Source organism: Rana temporaria, chromosome 4 (genome assembly GCF_905171775.1).
Source record: "Rana temporaria chromosome 4, aRanTem1.1, whole genome shotgun sequence".
Lineage (NCBI taxonomy): Eukaryota > Metazoa > Chordata > Amphibia > Anura > Ranidae > Rana > Rana temporaria.
In genome coordinates, this window is record NC_053492.1 from 300,588,732 (window position 1) to 300,610,965 (window position 22,234).

General features: G+C 45.0%; 1 protein-coding gene across 2 annotated transcripts in view; it reads left to right on the forward strand.

The window, feature by feature from the left end:
* HECA (hdc homolog, cell cycle regulator) overlaps positions 1–22,234 on the forward strand; it is a 68,473-nt gene that overhangs the window by 18,912 nt on the left and 27,327 nt on the right. For both annotated transcript variants that reach the window (XM_040350540.1, XM_040350539.1), the window contains exon 2: positions 13,739–14,779. In XM_040350540.1, coding sequence (XP_040206474.1) covers positions 13,739–14,779 — 1,041 coding nt within the window. The remainder of the gene's footprint in view (positions 1–13,738; positions 14,780–22,234) is intronic.

A 22,234-nucleotide genomic window follows, 5' to 3' on the forward strand; every position in this document is an offset into this window, starting at 1 on the left:
AGAGAGGGGCAGATTACACTGCACAAGCACTGTGCTGTTTAATCTGCTTTAATGGGCCAGTATATCCTTCTTTGTTACCTTCACTGGAACCTAAGAAGCCAAGCTCAACCCCTGAAAAACAACTACACACCATAATCCCCCTCCACCAAATGATTTGGACCAATGCACAAAGCAAGGTCCATAAAAAAGACATGGATGAGCGAGCCTGACCTCACGAATACGCTTCTGGAAGAATGGTCAAATATTCCCATAGACACACTCCTAAACCTTGTGGACAGACTTCCCAGAGCAGTTGAAGCTGTTATAGCTGCAAAGGGTGGGCCAACTCAATATTGAACCGGGACTAAGACTGGGGTGTGATACATTTTTGTATTTTTTTTTTTATGGCTCAAATCGCATTGACACCAAAACGATGCAGGACCCTTTTTTTCCCGCACCTGAATTGCATCGCATCGTTATTCACACCCATGCGATACGATGGGGTGTCATTAATCTAAAAAATGATACCAACAACAGATTGCATAGGCCCATGCAATTGCAATGCTATGCGGGAAACGCACAGGAGTCGCTGTGTTTCCTGCATTGCATCCGTCTAAGTTAAGGCTGAATATTTCTTTTTTTTTTTTTCCATAAAGCCAGTCATGACTGACTCAAAGGATGCCAAGAACACTGCACAGCAACCTGTAAATGCCAGGCAGAAGTTGTCTTCCATAGTTTTATGCCGCGTACACACAATCGGAAATTCTGACAAGAAAAGTCTGAGGTGAGCTTTTGGTCAGAAATTCTGACCATGTGTAGGCTCCATCGATTTTTTTTTTCTGTCAGAATTTCCACCAAGAAAAATTTGAGAGCTGGTTCTCAAATTTTCCGTCAGCCCAGGTTCACACTGGGTACGATTTCCTTCGATTTGAGATGTGATTTCACATGTGAAATCGCATCTCAAATCGGCGGCATTTGCTGCCAATTGTCGGCAATGACACTGTCCTAATCGGTGCGACGCCGCATCTGCGGTGCTGCACCGATTTAAAAAAGTAGTTCCTGAACTACTTTTTGCGATTTTGGGCCACGATTTACATAGACATCTGTGCAGAAACCTGCACATATGTCTCTGAAATCGCATCCGAAATCGGGACTGCCGGTGGGAGTGAAGCCGTGCGAGTTCAGCTGAACTCGCACGGCTTCACTCCCGCAGCCCAGTGTGAACCAGGGCTTAAGAAAAGTTCTTGGAGGAAATTCTGATCGTCTGTATGCAATTTCGTTGCGCAAAAATCCTACGCATGCTCGGAATTAATTTGATGCATGCTTGGATTTATTGAACTTTTCTCGGCTTGTCGTAGTGTTGTACGTCAACGCGTTCTTGACGGTCGGAATTTGGTGTGACCGTGTGTATGCAACACAAGTTTGAGTCAAAATTCAGTCGGGAAAAAAAAATCCTCGTTTTTCTTGTCGGATTTTCTGATCGTGTGTATGCGGCATAAGTTACGGTAAGCTTTTAAATGGAAGAATTCTGGTTGCTGTAGGAAAAGGCCAATATTGTCCTTTCCATAATGCATTATGATACAACAGGGGCCTCCTTAGATATTTATGGCCTGATTTATTGGCTCTTTCTACATTGATCACCTCCAGTTAGGGGTGCAACGGATCAAAAAACTCACGGATCAGATCGATCCTCGGATCAGGAGTCACGGATCGGATCATTTTCGGATCAGTAAAAAAAAAAAACACAAGACAAACAAAAGTTTTGTCTCTTTACATTTTTATTAATATATTTATTTATTGTTTTACTACTAATGGCGGCGATCAGCGATTTTTTTTTTCGCGACCGCGACATTATGGCGGACACATCGGACAATTTTGACACATTTTTGGGACCATTACACGTTGGAAAAAAGGCCAATCCAGTGTTACTGTTTTACTAGTGTGGGGGCAATGTTGGCTATGGCTATTATTAATAGCCATAGCCAACATTGCCCCCACACTAGTAAAACAGTAACACTGTAATTGCCATTTTTGCCACTGTAATAATAGTCATAGCCAACATTGCCCCCACACTAGTAAACAGTAACAATGTGTGTATAGCCATTTTTCCCACTGATTACAGTGGCGGCGGTGCGTTCCGCGGATTGCATACTGTGCCGATCCGAACAGGTCGACCCGTTCGGATCGGACACGATCCGTTGCACCCCTACCTCCAGTATAAAAGAATTGCAATGTTCATCTGAGGCCTTCTTTTTACTTGGTTTACCACTTATTTTTCTAGACAGACTGTCCACATCCTGGCAAACCTGGTCATTTCCTTGGGTGATCCACTACTTTAGAAGGAAAGAATGAAACCATTCTAAATCTACCATGCATTGATGGTGGAGGCTAGTAGAAATTACATTATGCTCTAGAGCAAGCATGTCCAAAGTCTGGCCCAAGGGCCAATCGCGGCCCGCGTTCCGGTTTCAGACGGGGCCCGCCTGCTAATTATGAAATGTATATCTTTTGTGGGCCCCAACGAATCCCCGAGCCCCGGGGGCCACAAAAGATAATTGCTTGATGCCTTGGAGGAGACAGGACAAGTGCCGTACAGGATACAGGAGTATTTTCTGTTTACACTGCATCCTTTGTAAAAGTAAGTCCCATCTCCTGCGCTGCCATTGGACGACTGTTCTGTCCAGCACAGGAGGCGTGACTTTCAATTAAAGAGGCAGCCGAGAAAACAGGAGTTTCTCCTGTATGTCTGTCGGCGCTCGTTCCGCCCCCTCCCTGTCTCCTGAAGGCTGCAGATAGACATGAATCGGGCTGCACTGACGAATGGTGAGTCTGCATTCATGGCCATACGGTGGGTGCTGCATTTATGGCCATACGGTGGGTGCTGCATTTATGGCCATACGGTGGGTGCTGCATTTATGGCCATACGGTGGGTGCTGCATTTATGGCCATACGGTGGGTGCTGCATTTATGGCCATACGGTGGGTGCTGCATTTATGGCCATACGGTGGGTGCTGCATTCATGGCCATACGGTGGGTGCTGCATTCATGGCACTTGTGAGGCTGCAGATGGGCACTGATTAGGCTGCATTCATGGGCACTGACCTTTATTTTGCTTCACAGTTCTTTATTTAAAATGTGAGATTTCTTCCTGCAACTTCCTTTTTAAAGTGAAGGTGCGTGTTTTAAGCTGATAAATACGGTATATCCAATCAACACGCCTTAGCTCATCTCTTCACCACACACAGCAACCATAAAGGCAAGAGAATTATTGTTGGGCAGTGTATTAGTGATTAAATAAACACACTTCGACCAAATTTTAATGGTTTAAAGAATGTCAGGGAAAATGGTCGGCCCTCAAGCATGTTCACTTCATCAAATCTTGCCCTCTTTGAAAAAAGTTTGGACACCCCTGCTCCAGAGTCTAGTGCTCACAGATCCTATTGGCTGCTTCCCGAAATATTTATAGGCCCTCTTTGGGTTTGGCACGCTCTATGTTGAACACCTTATCCTTCTTGAGACTTCATGTTTGGCTGCAAAACAAATTCTGAGGAGAACGTTGATCTGTGGACAGCAGTTATTCCCATTATAGTGACTGCAGCCTTGCACAATGTAATTTTAGCCCTACACAAGAGAGCTATGATATCATTTCTGCTGTACAAAAAAGAAAAGTCCCTGAGTACACTGGCATTGTGAGGATTGTATGAACTTTTATAAATAAATCTTAAAAACTATACTCCCAAGTGTTGAAATGAGCTAATATAACATTAAAGCAGGAGGCAAAGGCTGTAAAAAAATTGATCTTTGTTTCTCCAGTTGTCCTCTGGGCTTGGGTGTGCATCATTCATTAATGTGCTTCCAGGGTCCCAGAAAGGCACTAATGAAGGATGCCAGGGCCACCATCTGGAATTATGGGGCCCCTTACACAGCTTCAGGCATGGGCCCCCTGGAGCAGAGAGCCGGGGGTGTTGCCCCCTGAAATTGAGAAGCGGGGGGCTTCCGCAAAATGAGAAGCGGGGGGGCCTTTACAAAACAAAGAGGAAATAAAGAAAAATATATATAAAAAAAGGGACCTCTGGGCCCTTTAATAAAAAGAAATAAAAAATACCTGCCCTTTAATAATACAATTTTATATGTATATATATATATATGTGTATGTGTGTGTGTGTGTGTGTATGTGTGTATATATATATATATATATATATATATATATATATATATATATATATTACTAAAAAAGGGGGGTTGCCATCCGGGACCTTTAATAATAATAAAAAAAATAAACCTCTGGGCCCTTTAATAAAAAAAATTTAAAATAAACATTTATAAAAAAATAAAAGGGGGGTTGCCATCCAGGGCCCTTTAATAATTTATATATATATATATATATATATATATAACATTAGATGTATGTATGTGTATATGGCAAACCCCCTTTTTTATATATATATATATATATATATATATATATATATATATAAAAAAGGGGGTTTGCCACCTGGGGACCTTTGAGCCCTTTACTACTACTACTAATAATAATAATATAATATATAGAGATAAAAAAAAAATTGTCCCTTTAATAAAAATATATTAAAAAAAAAATATATATATATATATATATATATATATATATATATATATATATATATATATATATATATATATATATATATATATATATATATATATATATATATATATATCTTTATAAAAAGACCTCCGGACCTCTAAAAAAAATAAATACAAAATAAAAATATATAAAACTTTTTTTATAAAAAAAAAAGGGGGGGGGTTGCCATCTGGGGGCCTCCGGAGCCCCTTATAGGTGTACTGCCTGTACCCCCCCTGATGGCGGCCCTGAAGGATGCACATGAGCTTATCACCTCTTGTCTTCAATAATGCGTATTATTGACACTTATTCTTGGGGGTGGGCTGAACATACCTGTTGAAGTCAAAAAAGAGCCACATCTTTAAATAGTCCTTTTTAGGTCCTTTTCATGGCTCAAAGGCAATGGACTGTAAAAACAAATTGCATGGGGGGCTGACCTGCGTTACATGTACTTATACAAAAAGAAGTTTGAAATTATGCCATTTGATATAGAGCAGTGATTTTAATAACCATTAAAACTGGCCAGTTCTTTTTTAAATAACATGCTTGGGCACACCTGTGTGATATACTGTATACTACAGTGTACTATGGTAAAAGTGACATTTACAAAGAAAAAAACCTCATTTATATTCCCCCCCCCCCCAAAAAAAAGAAGAAAGATGACAGAGAAATGTAAACTGCCAGCAAATGTAAACTGCCAGGATATACATCCTACAGCGAGAATTTCTTAAAACAATATCATGCCAAAACTCTTGATGTTCATCACAATCTGCTATGGATTTTAACCACTTGCTTACTGGGCACATAAACCCCCTTCGTGCCCAGGCGATATTTCGGCTTCCAGCGTCGCTTTAACTGACAATTGCGCGACGTGGCTCCCAAACAAAATTGATGTCCTTTTTTTTTTTTCCCACAAATAGAGCTTTCTTTTGGTGGTATTTGATCACCTCTGCGTTTTTTTATTTTTTGCGCTATAAACAAAAAAAGAGCGTCAATTTTGAAAAAAAAAACACAATATTTTTTACTTTTTTCTATAATAAATATCCCAATTTTTTAAAAAAAAACTTTTTTCCCTCAGTTTAGGCCGATACGTATTCATATTCTTCTACGCATTTTTATTTAAAAAAAAAAATCGCAATAAGCGACTGGTTTGCGCAAAAGTTATAGCGCCTACAAAATAGGGGACAGAATTATTTTTATTTTTTTTCTAGTAATGGTGGCGATCTGCGATTTTTTTTTTTTTTTTTTTTTTTTTATTGGGACTGCGACATTACTGCGGACATATCGCACACTTTTGACAAATTTTTGGGACCATTCACATTTATACAGCGAACACTGCTATAAAAATGCATTGATTACTGTATAAATGTGACTGGCAGTGAAGGGGTTAACACTAGGGGGCGAGGAGGGGGTTAAATGTGTAAACTGGGAGTGTTTCTAACTGTGTGTGTGTGTGTGTGGGGGGACTGACTGACTGGGGGAGGTGACCGATGCTGTGTCCCTATGTACAAGGGACACAGATCGGTCTCTCTCCCTGACAGGACGTGGATCTGTGTGTTTACACACACAAATCCACGTCCTTGTCTGTGTATCCGCCGATCGCGGGTGCCTGGCGGATATCGCGGCCGCCAGGCACACGCATCAGAACTTCAGTGATGCCGCGGGAGCGCGCGCGCGCCCCCCAGTGGACGGAGGAGCGGAGGACGTCCATAGACGTCCTCCCGGCAATTGAGAGCCACCTTGCGGCCGTCTTTTGACAATTGGCCGGATGTCAAGTGGTTAAGGGCTAACCTGATGCACAAAAAAAAAATATTATTAAACACAAACTTCATACCAATCCCTTGTACAAGCATGCAACCTGGCCGGCCAGGAAATGAGGGGGGTTGCGTATGCTTCTGCTCACTTTAACTATATCAGGCCAAATTGCCTCAACAAGGGAAGTGTAGCTTACCAGGGTGCCCTGAGATACAGCCCTTCCACGTAAATAAGCAAGGGGTTACCCTACTCATGCAACTAAAAATGATACAAACATGTCCCAAGATTTCCATAAAAAAACATATCCCAAGATAAAAATCCATCGTCTAGTGAGGCAGATGCTTGTCAATCATAATAAATGACAACTGATGGCCCTCTGATACATCCGCTCCCATCCAACTACCATTGTAAACAAATAGGATGGGGATTGGTGGCTGATGTTTATTGACCAAGTATGGTCATGGTCAATGACCTTGTCGTGGACTTGTGTTTTTATGAATGACAACACTCCTCTCTTGCCACTCACTCACTGACATTCACAATGCAAGCCTCCAGCTAGTACTGTAGTCACTTCCTCTGGACTAGCTGGCACCTTTTGGGAAATTGTGAACTCAGTCTCTTATCAATATAAAGAAGAGAGCAGAGGATGCACAGAGCTGCATTAAAAGGAGGGCTGCAGACAAACCTGTGGCTTCAGTGCTGCCTGTACTTCTCACATAAAGTCCATAATTTGGGCTTCTGCCGTGGGTGGAGCTACAGCCAGCACTGACAGATAAAATAAATATTGTTTTATATCTAAACCACAGCACAGATTTAAACAGGAACAAGTGCTGTGTGCAGTGGGCCCCCTGGGGGAATTAACAAACCTTTTTTCTTATAGTGTTGGTTCACCTTTACAGAAAAATATAAAGGTGAACTAACACCGTACACGTTCCAATCCCCTATTTCCACTGCACATGCTGAACTGTCTGTGCCCACACAGCTGTTTCAGAGGTCTGGAGAATTGAAACCCCCGTGTTTCTCTGTGCAGTGATTCACTGAGATGGAGCTGACCAATCAGAATCGCTCTGGTCTGTCCTGAAAGCGCTTCACAGAAAAGAGTGGGGATTTTAAATTGCTGCAGTGTGCATGTCCTTCCAGTGTTCTACCCATTGATAACTAAAGTCCAAATAAGTTTATTAGGATTTGCAAATACTTTAATCTGAGAAAACAATGCAACAGAAACTAATTGTCTCACATCCACTTTCAGCCTGATGTATGCTGTCATAGGAGATTGTAAGATGATTTTTAAAAATATTTTCTGAAAGTTATACTAACAGGCGGTGTCGGCGGTACCGTAATTTTCTCGGCGCTATCCGGCTGCTAGCGGGGCGCTTTTACCCCCCGCTAGATGCCGAGAAAGGGCTAAAACCACGGTGCCCATTGCTTTCAATGGGCAGGAGCGGTATACACACACACCACTCCTTCACCGCCCCAAAGATGATGCTAGCAGGACTTTTTTTTTCCGTCCTAGTGCACCGCTCTAGTGTGAATACCCTCTGGGCTTTCACATTGAAGAGACAGCAGCGGCTGTTTCAGGGCGCTTTGCAGGCGCTATTTTTAGCGTTATAGCGCCTGCAAAGCGACCCAGTGTGAAAGGGGGTATTAGATTTACCTTCAACCAGGGTTTGACAAATTTTGCTTGGAATCTAGGAGCCAGCTAAAAAAGTTAGGAGCCAGAAAACGCGCCCCGTCCCGCCGAGCTTGTGCGCAGAAGCGAACGCATACGTGAAGAGCGCTTGTAAGACCGCTGCGCAAATACGGTGTGACATAAAGTATTGCAACGACCTCCATTTTATTCTCTAGGGCAGGGATATGCAATTAGTGGACCTCCAGCTGTTGCAGAACTACAAATCCCATGAGCCATTGCAAGACTCTGACAGCCACAAGCATGATACCCAGAGACAGAGGCATGATGGGACTTGTAGTTTTGCAACAGCTGGAGGTCCGCTAATTGCTTATCCCTGCTCTAGGGTGTTAGAATAAAAAATATATATAATGTTTGGGGGCTCCAATTAGAGGGAAAGAGATGGCAGTGAAAACACCGGGAAAGCGCCATTAGAATTGCTGGTTTACTTGTCATGCCAATGGCCACCACAAGATGGCGCCATATCACAGAAGGAAGCATAGGCCTGCAGAAGGCCACAAAGCCGCGGCCTCAATTACCGGCCGGCGCAGCCCGATGCGATGGCGGGGGAGGTGGGGGCGCACGGAGACACTAATTCTAGTCGCAATTGCGACCGGGCGCCCGGATTTTGTCGAACCCTGCATTCAACTATGTAGTAGAAGGGCCTGCCTAATGTGTAATGACCCTTACCTCATGCTGCTTCAGAGCCTTGTTGCAACTTATTTTCCTGTGGGTGGAGTCTTAAATACTTGCTGCGCCAGGGACCTCCTTGTGAGGGTTTGGACCTAGACCCCTTTCACACTGAGCCGCGGCCGCATTGGCGCTAAATCGGCGCTATAGCACTGTTTAAGCAGCGCTTTTCGGCTGCTAGCCCCTTCTTTGGGGTTAAAAGCACCCGCTAGCAGCCGAAAAGCACCGCTTAAACAGTGCTAAAGCGCGGATTTAGCGCTAATGCACTGCCGCTCAGTGTGAAAGGGGTCTAGGTCCAAACTCTCACAAGGAGGTCCCTGGCGCAGCAAGTATTTAAGACTTGTGTTGTGACACTTTGGAAGTGCAGGTTTATTCATTTCAATGGGCAGGGTGTTTTGAAAGAGCTGTGTACAGCGCTCCCAAACCACCCCAAAGATGCTGCTTGCAGGACTTTTCCTAACGTCCTGCAAGCGCACCACTCCAGTGTGAAAAGTCACACCGGAATGAATAAGAAGTGGTTTTCAGGCGTTTTATAGCGCTAAAACGCCTGAATACCGCATCGGTGTGAAAGGGTTTCAAACTACCCCCAGGCGGGGTCTCCAAACTACAGCCCTCCAGTTTTTCAGGAACTACAATTCCCATCATGCCTAGTCATGTCAGTTTTACAATGCCTCATGGGACGTGTAGTTCTGTAACAGCTGGAGGGCCATAGTTTGGAGATCCCATAGGAATGTGGTACAGACTGTTCTCAAAATACTTACAACTTAAATTGTTGTCCAAGTAGATTTTAGAAGTCTAGATTTGTGGTGTATTATAAACAACATATAAATCAAACCATTTTTATTCCATTATTTATGATCTATGCGCATAATTTAATGCGGGCTGCAAAAAAAAATAAAAAATCTACAGCCCTTTTTCCTATTTCAAATCATGATATCTCATCACATTCTCACAGGTCTCTGCATGTTTAATCTTATGACTCAAAATACAGACATGCTATCCAAATCGGTGCATTCAGGATCCTCTGCTAGTAAATGTTCAGCAGTGTCTCGGAATAAGGCCCCTATCTCGCATTCATACATACACATACTAAGGCCAATTTAGACAGGAGCCAATATTCATACATACACATACTAAGGCCAATTTAGACAGGAGCCAATTAACCTACCAGCATGTCTTTGGCGTGTGGGAGGAAACTGGAGTACCCAGAGGAAACCCACACAGGCACATGGAGAACAGGCAAACTCCAGGTAGGTAGTGCCGTGGTTGGGATTCAAATTGACAACACTAATACTGCTAGGCAGAATTGTTAGCCACTGTCCTGCCCTAGTTATTACATTTTAAGTTTTTTATGAAATAATTAAAGGGTTACTAAAGGTTCTTTGTTATTAAAAAAAACAAACATATAATTACCTCCACTGTGCAGCTCGTTTTGCACAGAGTGGCCCGGATCCTCGTCTTCTGGGGTCCCTCTGTGGCTGTCTCGGCTCCTCCCCTCAAGAGCTAACCTTCTGGGAAGCTCTCTCCCAAGCGGTTAGCTTGCGGGCGCGCTCCCATGATACAGTCGGCGGCCATAGTGTATCATTTGGCCCCACCCCCGGTGCGCCACGTCATTGAGTTGATTGACAGCAGTGGGAGCCAATGGCTGTGCTGCTATTTATCATCCAATGAAGAGCCGAGAAGCCAGCACATTCACGACGCGGGACTTACAAGGGCTCAGATAAGCAAACGGGGGGGGGGGGGGGGTGGGGCTTGTAAGCATCGGATGTTTTTTCATTAAGGTGAAAAAACACAAAGCTTTACAACCCCTTTAAGTGTTAATGTATATTAATGAATATAAACCTAGTTCTTGTAAATCCTCTTAAGCCTGTTACCCATTCGGCCCATGTGTATGTTGGCCTGTCGGACGAGCATGCTGGAAAACCAGCATCCGACCAATGGCAGAGAACACTAATCAGAGTGTTCTGGTGGGAGGGCCATCCTCCTGTCAGAACACAACAGCTCAGTACTAACTTTGCATGGTTAGTACAGCAGCTCCGACCGGAGCTGACAGTTTATTTTTTTTTCCACTCAACCCGTCAAACTCCCAGTGTGTATCAATCAAGCTTTTGTGTGTTCACACAATGTGGAAAACCCCGGGGAGGGATAATATTGCACAAAGAAATATGTACTTATACTTTCAAGTACACACGACTAATGACTTGTTTGAGTCATGACAATGCTTTGTATGATGTAAAGTTACAGCACAGTAAACCGTTTAACTGCTGAAGATATGTGGTAGTCAAAGGACTAAAACAAGCTCGTGAATTACTGAATTGTCACCCCCACCCTCCCCCAAGAACATTACCTTGGCTCGCCTGCCTCGAAACTGGTAAAATGTCACACCAGAAAGTGAACACGGAGACATCAGGGAACATGCACCATCTCTCCTCGGTACAGTTGGCCCAAACGTACTCATCTCAGAGGTCTTTGGGTCCTGGTTATTAAACCCCAGCCGGCTATGGCCAGGTAAACCGCTGTTTGTTCTTAGTCAAGGGACATATCGTGGGTCTAATAGACCCCTGATGTCTCCATAAAGAGAACCTGTTCCTGCACAATATTATTACACATATATAAAATAAGTAAAGTAAATAACTGATAATATATATAAAAAAACTGTTGAATTAAAATACTAAAGGTTTCGGAGGACACTCCCCTCACCATGCATGCATATTTGTAAATTCCTCATTCAGGCCGACTTCTCACCTGTTACATTGCACCATATTCTCCTATCCTTGTCATGGTTCTTTCCCCTCCCTTACAGACCCCCAACTTTTATATGTCATTCTATTTCACTCATGCAGTCTGTTCTTCAAATATTAGTTCAATGGAAAAAATACTTTGCACTCTGGGATTTAAAGAACTATGGCCAAAATTAAAAAATCAATATGTTTTGCCAAAAAACAGTGGGCTAGATTCAGATAGGTGAGCGGATCTTTAGATCTGCGTAACCTATCTGATTTACGTTACGTTAAGTTTTTGAGGCAAGTGCTTTATTCAGAAAGCACTTGCCTGTAAACTTGCAGTTGCGTATCGTAAATCCCCCGGCGAAATTCAAATTCCGCGGCCTGGTGGGCGTGTAAAATTTAAATCGGGCGCGTCCCCGCGCTGAATGAACTGCGAAAGCGCTGTCCGTACAATTTCCCAGCGTGCATTGCTTTAAATGACGTCGCTAGGACGTCATTGGTTTCGACGTGAACGTAAATTACGTCCATCCGTATTCGCGAACTACTTACGCAAACGACGTAAAAAATTCAAAAATCGGCGCGGGAACGACGGCCATACTTAACATAGGATACGGCGCATATAGCAGGGGTAACTATACGCCGAAAAAAGCCGAACGCAAACGACGTAAAAAAAAGCGCCAGGCGGTCGTTCGTTTCTGAATCGGCGTAACTCCTCATTTGCATATTCCTTGCATATACAAACGGAAGCGCCACCTAGCGGCCAGCGTGAGATTGCAGCCTAAGATCCGATGGTGTAAGTCACTTACACCTGTCGGATCTTAAGGATATCTATGCGTAACCTGATTCTATGAATCGGGCGCATAGATACGACCGGCAGAACTCAGAGATACCATGGCGTATCAGGAGATACGACGGCGTATCAGGAGATACACCGTCGTATCTCTTTCTGAATCTGCCCCAGTAAGTCCAAATTCAGGCAAAAATTTGGGCCTGGTTTATCCCTAAAACAGGAATACATCGGACCCCCTACTGTGAGCCGCTTTCGCACTAAGTGTAAACTCGGCCTCAAGCAAAACTACCTGTCCTACAAAAGCAATAAAGAAAGCTTGTAATTTACTAAACTTCTCTAAGCAAAGGACTTTCTGGTAAGGAAGAGGCTAAATACTTTTCACTCCTGATGACTAAACTGCTTAGTGCTGCTCCGTTGAGAACTGGTCTGCTGGAACACTACCAGGAGTGGCATTTTGTGGGTCCTCCATAGCTTTCACTGGTTCCTTCCTCTAAACTCGGGGTACAGTAGTGACCTATGTGATATGAGTTAAGAGGAAGAAACAAGTCGGAGCTGCAGGGGATCACAGGGCCAGATTCTCATAGACTGGTGTATATTCGCGGCGGCGTAACGTATCTGATTTACGTTACGCCGCCGCAACTTACATGGGCAAGTGCTGTATTCTCAAAGCACTTGCTCTGTAAGTTGGGGCGGCGTAGCGTAAATCGGCCGGCGTAAGCCCGCCTAATTCAAATGTAGAAGGGGGGGCGTGTTTTATGTTAATCAACTGTGACCCAACGTGATTGACGTTTTTCGCGAATGGCGCATGCGCCGTCCGTGGAAATCTCCCAGTGTGCATTGCTCCTAATACTCCGCAAGGACGTATTGGTTTTGACGTGGACGTAAATGACATCCAGCCCCATTCACGGACGACTTACGCAAACGATGTAATTTTTTTAAATTTTCGACGCAGGAACGACGGCCATACTTAACATTGGCTGCGCCTCATAGACCCAGGGGCAACTTTACCCTGGGAAAAGCCTAACATAAACGTTGTAACTTTACTGCGTCAGCCGCGCGTACGTTCGGGAATTTGCGTATCTAGCTAATTTGCATACTCGACGGGGAAATCGACGGAAGCGCCACCTAGCGGGCAAAAAAAAATTGCAGTTAAGATCCGACGGCGTAAGAGACTTACGCCTGTCGGATCTACTGAATATCTATGCGTAACTGATTCTATGAATCGGTCGCATAGATACGACGGCGCCGTCGTATCTCTTTTGTGAATCTGGGCCACAGAGTTTCCAGGATTTTCTTCGCAGGTATGTCCTTGGCTGAAAGCATTTTAGTATATTACCGAGTCTCTTCATATGAACCTTTAGGAAGTCAGTAATGATTCTGGGAGCAATTAAATATAATTTTGCATTCTAGCTTGCTTGCATTTGTGTGCAGAGTTCTTTGGAAACTGCTGTTAATGTATCCTAATGCAAGGAATACACCTTTTTGCGTTTTCTCTAATTTATTGTTTTGTGTTTTCTCTTTTGCAGAAGCAACTTGTGCTACACCATTGATTTGTAGTATAGGCAGAGCTATTGATCTGGAGAAGGACGACTACCAGAAAGTGGTCTGTAACAATGAACACTGTCCATATAGTACCTGGATGCATCTGCAGTGCTTTTATGAATGGGAAAGCAGCATACTTGTCCAGTTCAACTGTATAGGTCGCGCACGAAGCTGGAATGAAAAGCAGTGCCGGCAGAACATGTGGACTAAAAAAGGATATGATCTGGCTTTCCGCTTTTGCTCGTGCCGTTGTGGTCAGGGTCACTTGAAGAAGGACACAGACTGGTATCAGGTAAAACGAATGCAAGACGACAAGAAGAAAAAATCTGTACCTGAAAAGCCAACAGGCCGATCTGTATCCGAGTCTTCTGATGATGGAAAAAAGTGCCGTGCTACAACAAAGCTCCAGAAAGGATTGTCCTTTGACCCTCCTCGAAGACATTCGGTGGACAGACAGAACTCCCAAGAAAAGGGTAGCGGTGGAGGATCACATGGTCTGCGTTCTCCTTGTGTTTCTCCTGGCCAGTCTCCTCCCGCTGGCTACCCCATCCTTTCTCCTTCTCACTTCAATGTTCCTCGCAGTTCTAGATATTTAGGAGAATTTTTAAAGAATGCAATTCATTTGGAGCCTCATAAGAAAAATATAGCCGCTGGAGGACTGCTCAGAAACACCCACTTTGACTACAGTCTTCCTGTATTGCAAGCTCACAGGTCTGGGCGTTCTGATGCACCAGTGCAGTTTCTCCGGAGACTTGACCTTTCAGAATTATTGGCTCACATACCACGGCATAAACTGAATACTTTCCATGTACGCATGGAGGATGATGCACAGGTTGGACAGGGGGAGGACCTACGGAAATTTATTTTGTCCGCCCTTAGTGCCAGTCATAGAAATGTAGTCAACTGTGCATTGTGTCACCGAGTGCTGCCTGTATTTGAGCAGTTCCCACTGGTGGATGGGACATTATTTCTCAGCCCTTCTAGGCATGATGAGATTGACTATGATGTACCTTGTCATCTTCAAGGTAAAACATTTTAGCACTAGAAGTTTATAATTATAAGTCCTATTAAAAGGAAATCTAAGATAAGGTATCAGCAGAAATTGACTGTAAATTACATTTGTTTTTTTTTTGTGCTCCTGTCCTCGTAACCTCTGACCAGTTGTAGTGACTACTGTAAAACTGTAGCCTTTTCTAGATATGGGCCCCATTGGATGAGGTAGGTAAATATTTGATACACACAGAGACTGGGGTATGGGTCGTAGTATTCACTCCAGCTTGAAAATAATGAATGGGAGATTTGGTGACCTAAAGGTAAGTTCAGTTTAAAAACTTCCTTCAGTGCAATACTTCCTGTTGGGTTATTTTGGACCTTTCCCTATGAATGCGTTAACATACTTTAAAATACAGTGAATCGTGCATCCTAATAAATCATAAGGTATTTTAAGAAATGTCTTTAATAATGTGAGATAGGTTGCTTTAGGGCCCTTTCACACGGGGCAGATCAGTAATGATCCGCCCCGTGAACCTCCGCTTGCTCAGCGGGGATCGCTCCGTTGATCCCCGCTGAGCCGGCGGATGACAAGGCGGTCCCAGCACACTGTGCAGGGACCGCCCTGTGTTTTCTCCGCTCCCTCCTATGGGGGGATTGGATGAGCACGGACCGTCTGTCTGTGTTCATCCGATCCGCAGATGGAAGGAAAAATAGGGTTTTCCTTCGTCTGCAGAATCGGAGGAATGCGGAAGCGGGCGAGATCGGGTGTCAGCGGATGTTCATCCGCTGACACCCGCGATCTCGTAGGGACCAATGTATGTCACTTTTTCACCCGTACACGTGTGAAAAGGGGCCTAACAGTAGAAGTGAAAATGGGGTAAAGTATCCATTTCTCATGTGAATGCTCATGCTACCTGGGATTGCAGGAAACAAACTTTGTGCCCTTACTGTCCTTCCTCCAATCAGTTTTGTCTGTGGCTAGATTATACATGTTTGAATGATTAAAGATTATTCTGCGTGACTGTTTTAAAAAGGAATTATTTTCTACACAAACTTTAGTAAAAGCAGATATTTAAATATGACGAATCTCTACTCTCCCACCTAGAAATCATACAGTTCAGGACACAGGAGACATATTCATATTTCATAGGATATAGGCACATACCTTCAGATGATTTTACCCTGGCAAAGTTTTGAGGACACGCCCACCCCCCCTCCCCCTGGGGCACCTAGCATATGATGCTACCCCACGCCATGAGTCCTTTCTGTTTTGTTTTTTTGTAGTGTCTGAAAGTGATAGACTTCCTCTTCTCCTTCACAGAGAACACCTCACTGTCTTCTACTGCTTATATCTGGATCAGTGCCGTACCCAGACCCCACGCAGTAGGGATGGCCTGTAATGTTGCTTAAAGTTGTTGTACATCTGAGACATAAAATTTGAACAAAGCATATCCTTCTACACTGTCTACTTGCCTCCATCTAAAGCAGCTCGAGTTTGATTAATCTCTACTGCCCTAGTCCTCTTTTATCTGCATGAGTCACTTCTGACGGGTTTTCCTGACTCCAAGACCCAATTAGGTAATGGGGGAGGAGAGCTCAAGCACATAGCCTGTGATTGGCAGCCACAGCTGTGTATGTTCCCATATAATGTGAAGAGGGGAGTGTGTCCCTTCCCTCCAATCAGGGATCAGTTTTCTCCCCACTGAGCTCTGCTGTATGAGACTTCAGATCCCCACTCCTGAGAGATGCTGGGTAAAATGTATGTTTTGGAGGGCTATAGAGAAGAGAGTGCCTCAGATAAACTGGAAAAACGTATGAAGGAGGATTTGTCTCATCTCTGTGTATTATCTCATGCTAGTCACTTCAGTGGGTATATGTAAGGGTTTAAATCTTTTTAGGGCACTAGATCCTGAATTGGTGCTCACCTTTGCACTTGGTTCAATATATGGAGTCATTTGCAGGGCCCTATATGGGTAGAGGGGCATAGTTCATTTCTTTAGAACCCAGTTCCTGAAGACCCTTTCAGGCGTATGATGGGCAAAGACTAGACTTTATTTACCATCCAGCATCGCAGACAGGTAAAACAGGGTTACCTTGTATCTGTCTGATACTGTACTGACTAGGCTTGAACTTCCAAACCTAATTTCAGCTCCTCCTTTAATCACAAGGCTTGGCCCACAAAGCCTTTTCTAAAGCCCTTTTCACAATGAAGGGACATCCTCACTCCTAACAGCCGGGGGATATCTGTTACCGTCTGGGTTATACACCACCCAGGTTTGTAGGTTCAATCGGTAGTTTCAATGGGGTACAAGTTAGAGTTCAAAACTCTACGGCCTCACCACTTTCTTCTTTTGATTCAGCCAAAAGTTACCCAAGGACAGTTCGGATTGCAGAATTTCCTGAACCAACTATTGTCCCATGGGGTGGTTGTGCTAGTGTTGCCACAAGACGGGTTCAAAGGATTCTTCTCAAACCTGTTCACAGTGCCAAAGACCATTAGGGATATTGGGGATATTCGTCTTAATGAGGACTCCAAAATCCCCCAACAAATTCCTTCAAATTTTTGCATGGAATCTGCAAGGGAAATACATGACATCTATTGACATCCAAGATGCATATCTTAATGTTTCCATTTACCAACCTCACTAGCACTTTCTGCTCTTTGCAGTGACAGAAAATACTTCCAGTTTGTCACACTGCCTTTTGGCCTATCCCCTGCTCCCATGTTCACAAAAGTTTTATCACCCTTGCATGCCCTTCTTGGAACTCAAGGCATCCAAGCAGTGGCGTCACTAGGGTTGGTGTCACCTGGTGCGGTAAAATATGGTGTCACCCCCCCAATTACTTTTTCAAAATATTTTTGACCCTACCGTTTGCTCTGTTTTCCTTGCTTCACATTTTCTCTCTCTCTATCCATCTTTCTTGTTTTCTTTCTATCCCCTTCTTCTTTCCCTCCCTTTTTCTTTGTCCCCCGCCTCTCTTTCTCCAGGGCCAGAATTCACATCTCATGAGCCATCCCCCTACAACTTTTTTATACCCAGAAAAAACATGGAAAATCTACTAACAGAATGCATTTCTTTACTGAGAACCTAAAATGACAGCCTGCTGCCCTACATTTTGGAGAATAAAATTTACATTATACACACTTCAAACTAATTTTGTAAAAAAAAAAAAAGGAGGGGGAAGTATGATGCACCGAACTGTTTGCTAAAAGGAAAAGAGAGGGTGGAAGGTTAGAGACCGAAGGGGGGAGAGAGAGAGAGAGAGAGGAGGGTGGGGGTGATAGAGAGGGGGATGAGAGAGAGAAAGGGGGTGGGGGTGAGAGAGAGGTAGATAGGATGGGACAGAGATGGTGGGGTGAGACAGAGATGGAGGGGGTGGGGGTGAGACAGAGATGGAGGGGGTGTGACAGAGAGGGAGGGGGGTGGGGTTGAGACAGATGGAGGGGGTGGGGGGTGAGACAGAAGGGGGGTGACAGAGGGAGGGGGTGAGACAGAAGGGGGGGGTGACAGAGAGGGTGGGGGTGAGACAGGAGTTGTGACAGAGAGGGAGGAGGTGGGGATGATACAGAAGGAGGCGTGACAGAGAGGGAGGAGGGGTGACAGGGAGGGGGTGGGGATGAGACAGAAGGAGGGGTGACAGAGAGGGAGGAGGGGTGACAGACAGAAGGGGGTGATAGGGAGGGAGCGGTGGGGGGTAAGACAGAATGGGGGGTGACAAAGAGGGGGTGGGGTGAGACAGAATGGGGGTGACAGAGAGGGAGGGGGTGGCAGAGAGGGAGGGGGTGGGGGTAAGACAAAGATGGAGGGGTGGGGTGTGACAAGAGAGTGGGGTGACATAAAGGGAGGGGGTGGGGGTGTGACAGAGAGGGGGGTGACAGAGGAAGGGGGTGAGACAGAGATGGAGGTGTGACAGAGAAGGGGGTGACAGAAAGGGTGGGGGTGTGACAGAGGGGGGGGGGGTGACAGAGGAAGGGGGTGAGACAGAGATGGAGGGGTGACAGAGAAGGGGGTGACAGAAAGGGTGGGGGTGTGACAGAGGAAGGGGGTGAGACAGAGATGGAGGGGTGACAGAGAAGGGGGTGAAAGAAAGGGAGGGGGTGGGGGTGTGACAGAGAGGGGGGTGACAGAGGAAGGGGGTGAGACAGAAGGGGGGGGGTGACAGAGAAGGAGGGAGGTGACAGAGAGGGGGGGGGGTGAGACATTCTTCTCACTGGTGGCACAGTGGATACCCCACCCCCCCCGCACCTGTTCCTATTATGCCTGCCGCGGCCAGCGGTGGACACCCCCGCACCTGTTGTTGCTATTATGCCGCGGCTGGCGGTGGACTCGGTGGCCACCCACCCCCCCCCCCCCCGCACCTGTTTCTATGCCGCGCCCGATTCTGGAGACAGAGCGAGGAGTCGAGGACTGATGTGGGCAGCAGGTCACAGGTGCAGGAGTTGAGCCGCGCCGCCCGCACGGAGAAACTGAAAGTACTGTGTGTGACGTGACTGACGTCACATCATCACACAGTGCAGTGTGACAGGCACAGGCCTCTGCTGAGGCTCGCCTCGCCGCTCGCAGGTGGCTAGCTCAGTAGGGGAGCGGAGGAAGACGGCGGCGGCGGCGCTGGGCATGTCGGTTTTTTTTTAAATCCTTAATGTCGGGTTGGTGTCACCCCTCTAGCGGGTGTCACCCGGGTGCGGACCGCACCCCCCTAGCAACGCCTCTGCATCCAAGTCCCAGATCATTAAGACAGCCTGAGGGTTTCATCGCCCTTGCAGCTCAGGAAATGTCAACAATTCGGCTGTTCCAGGCCTTTTTGGCTGGGTGATACATTTCAACAAGTCTGCTCGCCAGCTTTCCCTGCGGCTAGAATCTGATCCTGTACACATCCCAATCACAAGTCTTTTTTCCTAGAACCAGGCTTTTTCCATAGATTTGCCTATGCTCCTATCCAGCCAGGCACTAACTTCCTTATCTTGGTGGATCTCCAACCCAGCTCTAAGGCCGCGTACACACGATGGGATAGCCAGAGGACAGCGGTCTGAAGGACTGCTTTCATCAGTCCAAACCGATTGTGTGTGGGCCACATAGGTTATTTAACCTTCTGTTAAAAAAATGGGAACTTGCTTTAAAATGTAACCGATGGACGCCTAACCAATAGGTCAAAACCGATCGTTAGTATGCAAAAGCATCGGTTAAAAACCCGCACATGCTCAGAATCAAGTCGACGCATGCTTGGAAGCATTGAACTTAGTTTTTTTTCAGCACCTTGTTCTGCTTTACGTCACCGCGTTCTGACACGATCGGTTAATTAACCTATGGTGTGTAGGCGTGACGGACCATCAGTCAGCTTCATCGGTTAACCGATGACAACGGTCCTTCGGACCGTGCTCATCGGATGGATTGATCGTGTGTACGAGGCTTAACTCTGGGAATGTCCTTTCTTCCATACAACTGGAAGGTACAACACGTCCAGGGAACATGATCAAGAGAGGAAACCAAACACCTCATTAAGCATCCTGGAGCTCTGAGCAGTCAGATTATTCCTGCAACACTGACCCCCTATCTGAAGGGACACCAAATACTTGCTGATTTTGTAGGTCTGGGTGCATGTTGTACTACTTGCATAAAAAACGATGCTTACAATCGTACAACAGCAGTCCTTTTTGCAGCAATCTAGACATAAACAGGCTATTGCAGTGCAGCTGGAAAATATTTGCAAGCCCAAACAAATGTATGACTTTGCAAGGTTTTAACTTTTCTTTATTATTATTATTATTATTATTATTTTGGAAGCTACAGTTTGGCTTTAAGAATGGTTTGAACAGTTTCTTGCTTCTGCTAATTTCCTTCCTGTATGATTCAATTCTGATGCATATCTTTTGCTTAAACTCTCTGGGCCAGATCCACAAAGCAGTTACGCTGGCGTATATATTGATACGCCGCGTAACTGCTAGGTTGCTCCGGCGTATCTTTGTTTTGTATCCACAAAACAAGATATGCCTGAAGCTGGGCTAGATCCGACTGGCGTACGTCTTAGTACGCCTTTCGATCTAAGGTGCATATTTACGCTGGCCGCTAGGTGGCGCTTCCGTCGATTTACGCGTATGCAAATTAGCTAGATACGCGAATCCACAAACTGACGGCCGGCCGGCGCATTTTTTTACGTTGTTTCCGTAAGGCTTTTTTCTGCGTAACGTTACCCCTGCTATATGAGGCGTAGCCAATGTTAAGTATGGACGTCGGGCCAGCGTTGAATTTTCCGTTGTGTACGTCGTTTGCGTAAAATGTTCGCGAATAGGGCTTTGCGTAGAAAGACGTTCACGTCGAAAGCATTGGCTTGTTGCGGGTTAATTTGGAGAATGCGCACTGGAATACCCCCACGGAGGGCGCATGCGCCATTCAGAAAAAACGTCATTTACATCGGGTCAAGACGTATTAACATAAAACACACCCCCATCTCATCCATTTGAATTGCGCGCCCTTACGCCGACACAGTTACACTACGCCACCGTAACTTACGGCGCAAATTCTTTGTGGATACGGGAAATACGCTGTAAGTTACAGCGGCGTAGTGTATCTGAGATACACTACACCGGACGTAAAGAAGCGCTGAGGTACGTGGATCTGGCCTTCTATGTGTAAAAATGGAGTTATCCGACATTTGGTTTTGTTATTTTTTTAGATATTTAATATTATTGTGACATTTTCATTTAGTAGTTTATTTAATAGGGAGATTGCACAGTTGGATTTTCCCCAAAATGTATTTTAACTCTACAGTTTGGATTTATGTAATAGATTAAAGATAGGTGTTGGCGATACTGGTTTTTACACTGATACACATAGAACGTTGTGCTAAAAAACATGCTATCTTATACTCATGTACTGTTGGTAAGTACAGCATTTATCACATGCTTTGTATCAGATTAACAAGTAAATAAGGCGGAATGAGGCTTATAAATCTGCTTAGGTCTATTACAGATATGGCTCTCTAAGCCAGTTTCCCTGTAAATCTACAGCAGAGTTTATTTTTAGGGATGCACAGACAGGGAGACAGAAATTATCCTTGATTATAACCATATACTTGTTTCATTGTCTTCACATAACTGTGAGGCCCCGTACACACGACAGAGTTTCTCGGCAGAATTCACAGAGAAACTCGGTCAAAACCCGGATTCTGCCGAGAAACTCTGTCGTCTGTACAGTTTTGGCTCGATGGAGCCGCCGAGGAGCTCGACGAGAAAATAGAGAACATGTTCTCTATTTTCTCGTTGTTCTATGGGAGAAGGCGGCCCGCCGAGCTCCTCGGCGGCTTCATCCCAGAACTCGACGAGGAACTCGACGTGCTTGGCACGTCGAGTTCCTCGGCCGTGTGTACGGGGCCTCAGTTTTGTCTAATAGATGCTGTAAAAGTCAGAACTTTTGTATGATCCAAACTAGGGTTGTCCCGATACCATTTTTTTAGGACTGAGTACAAGTACCGATACTTTTTTTTTATGT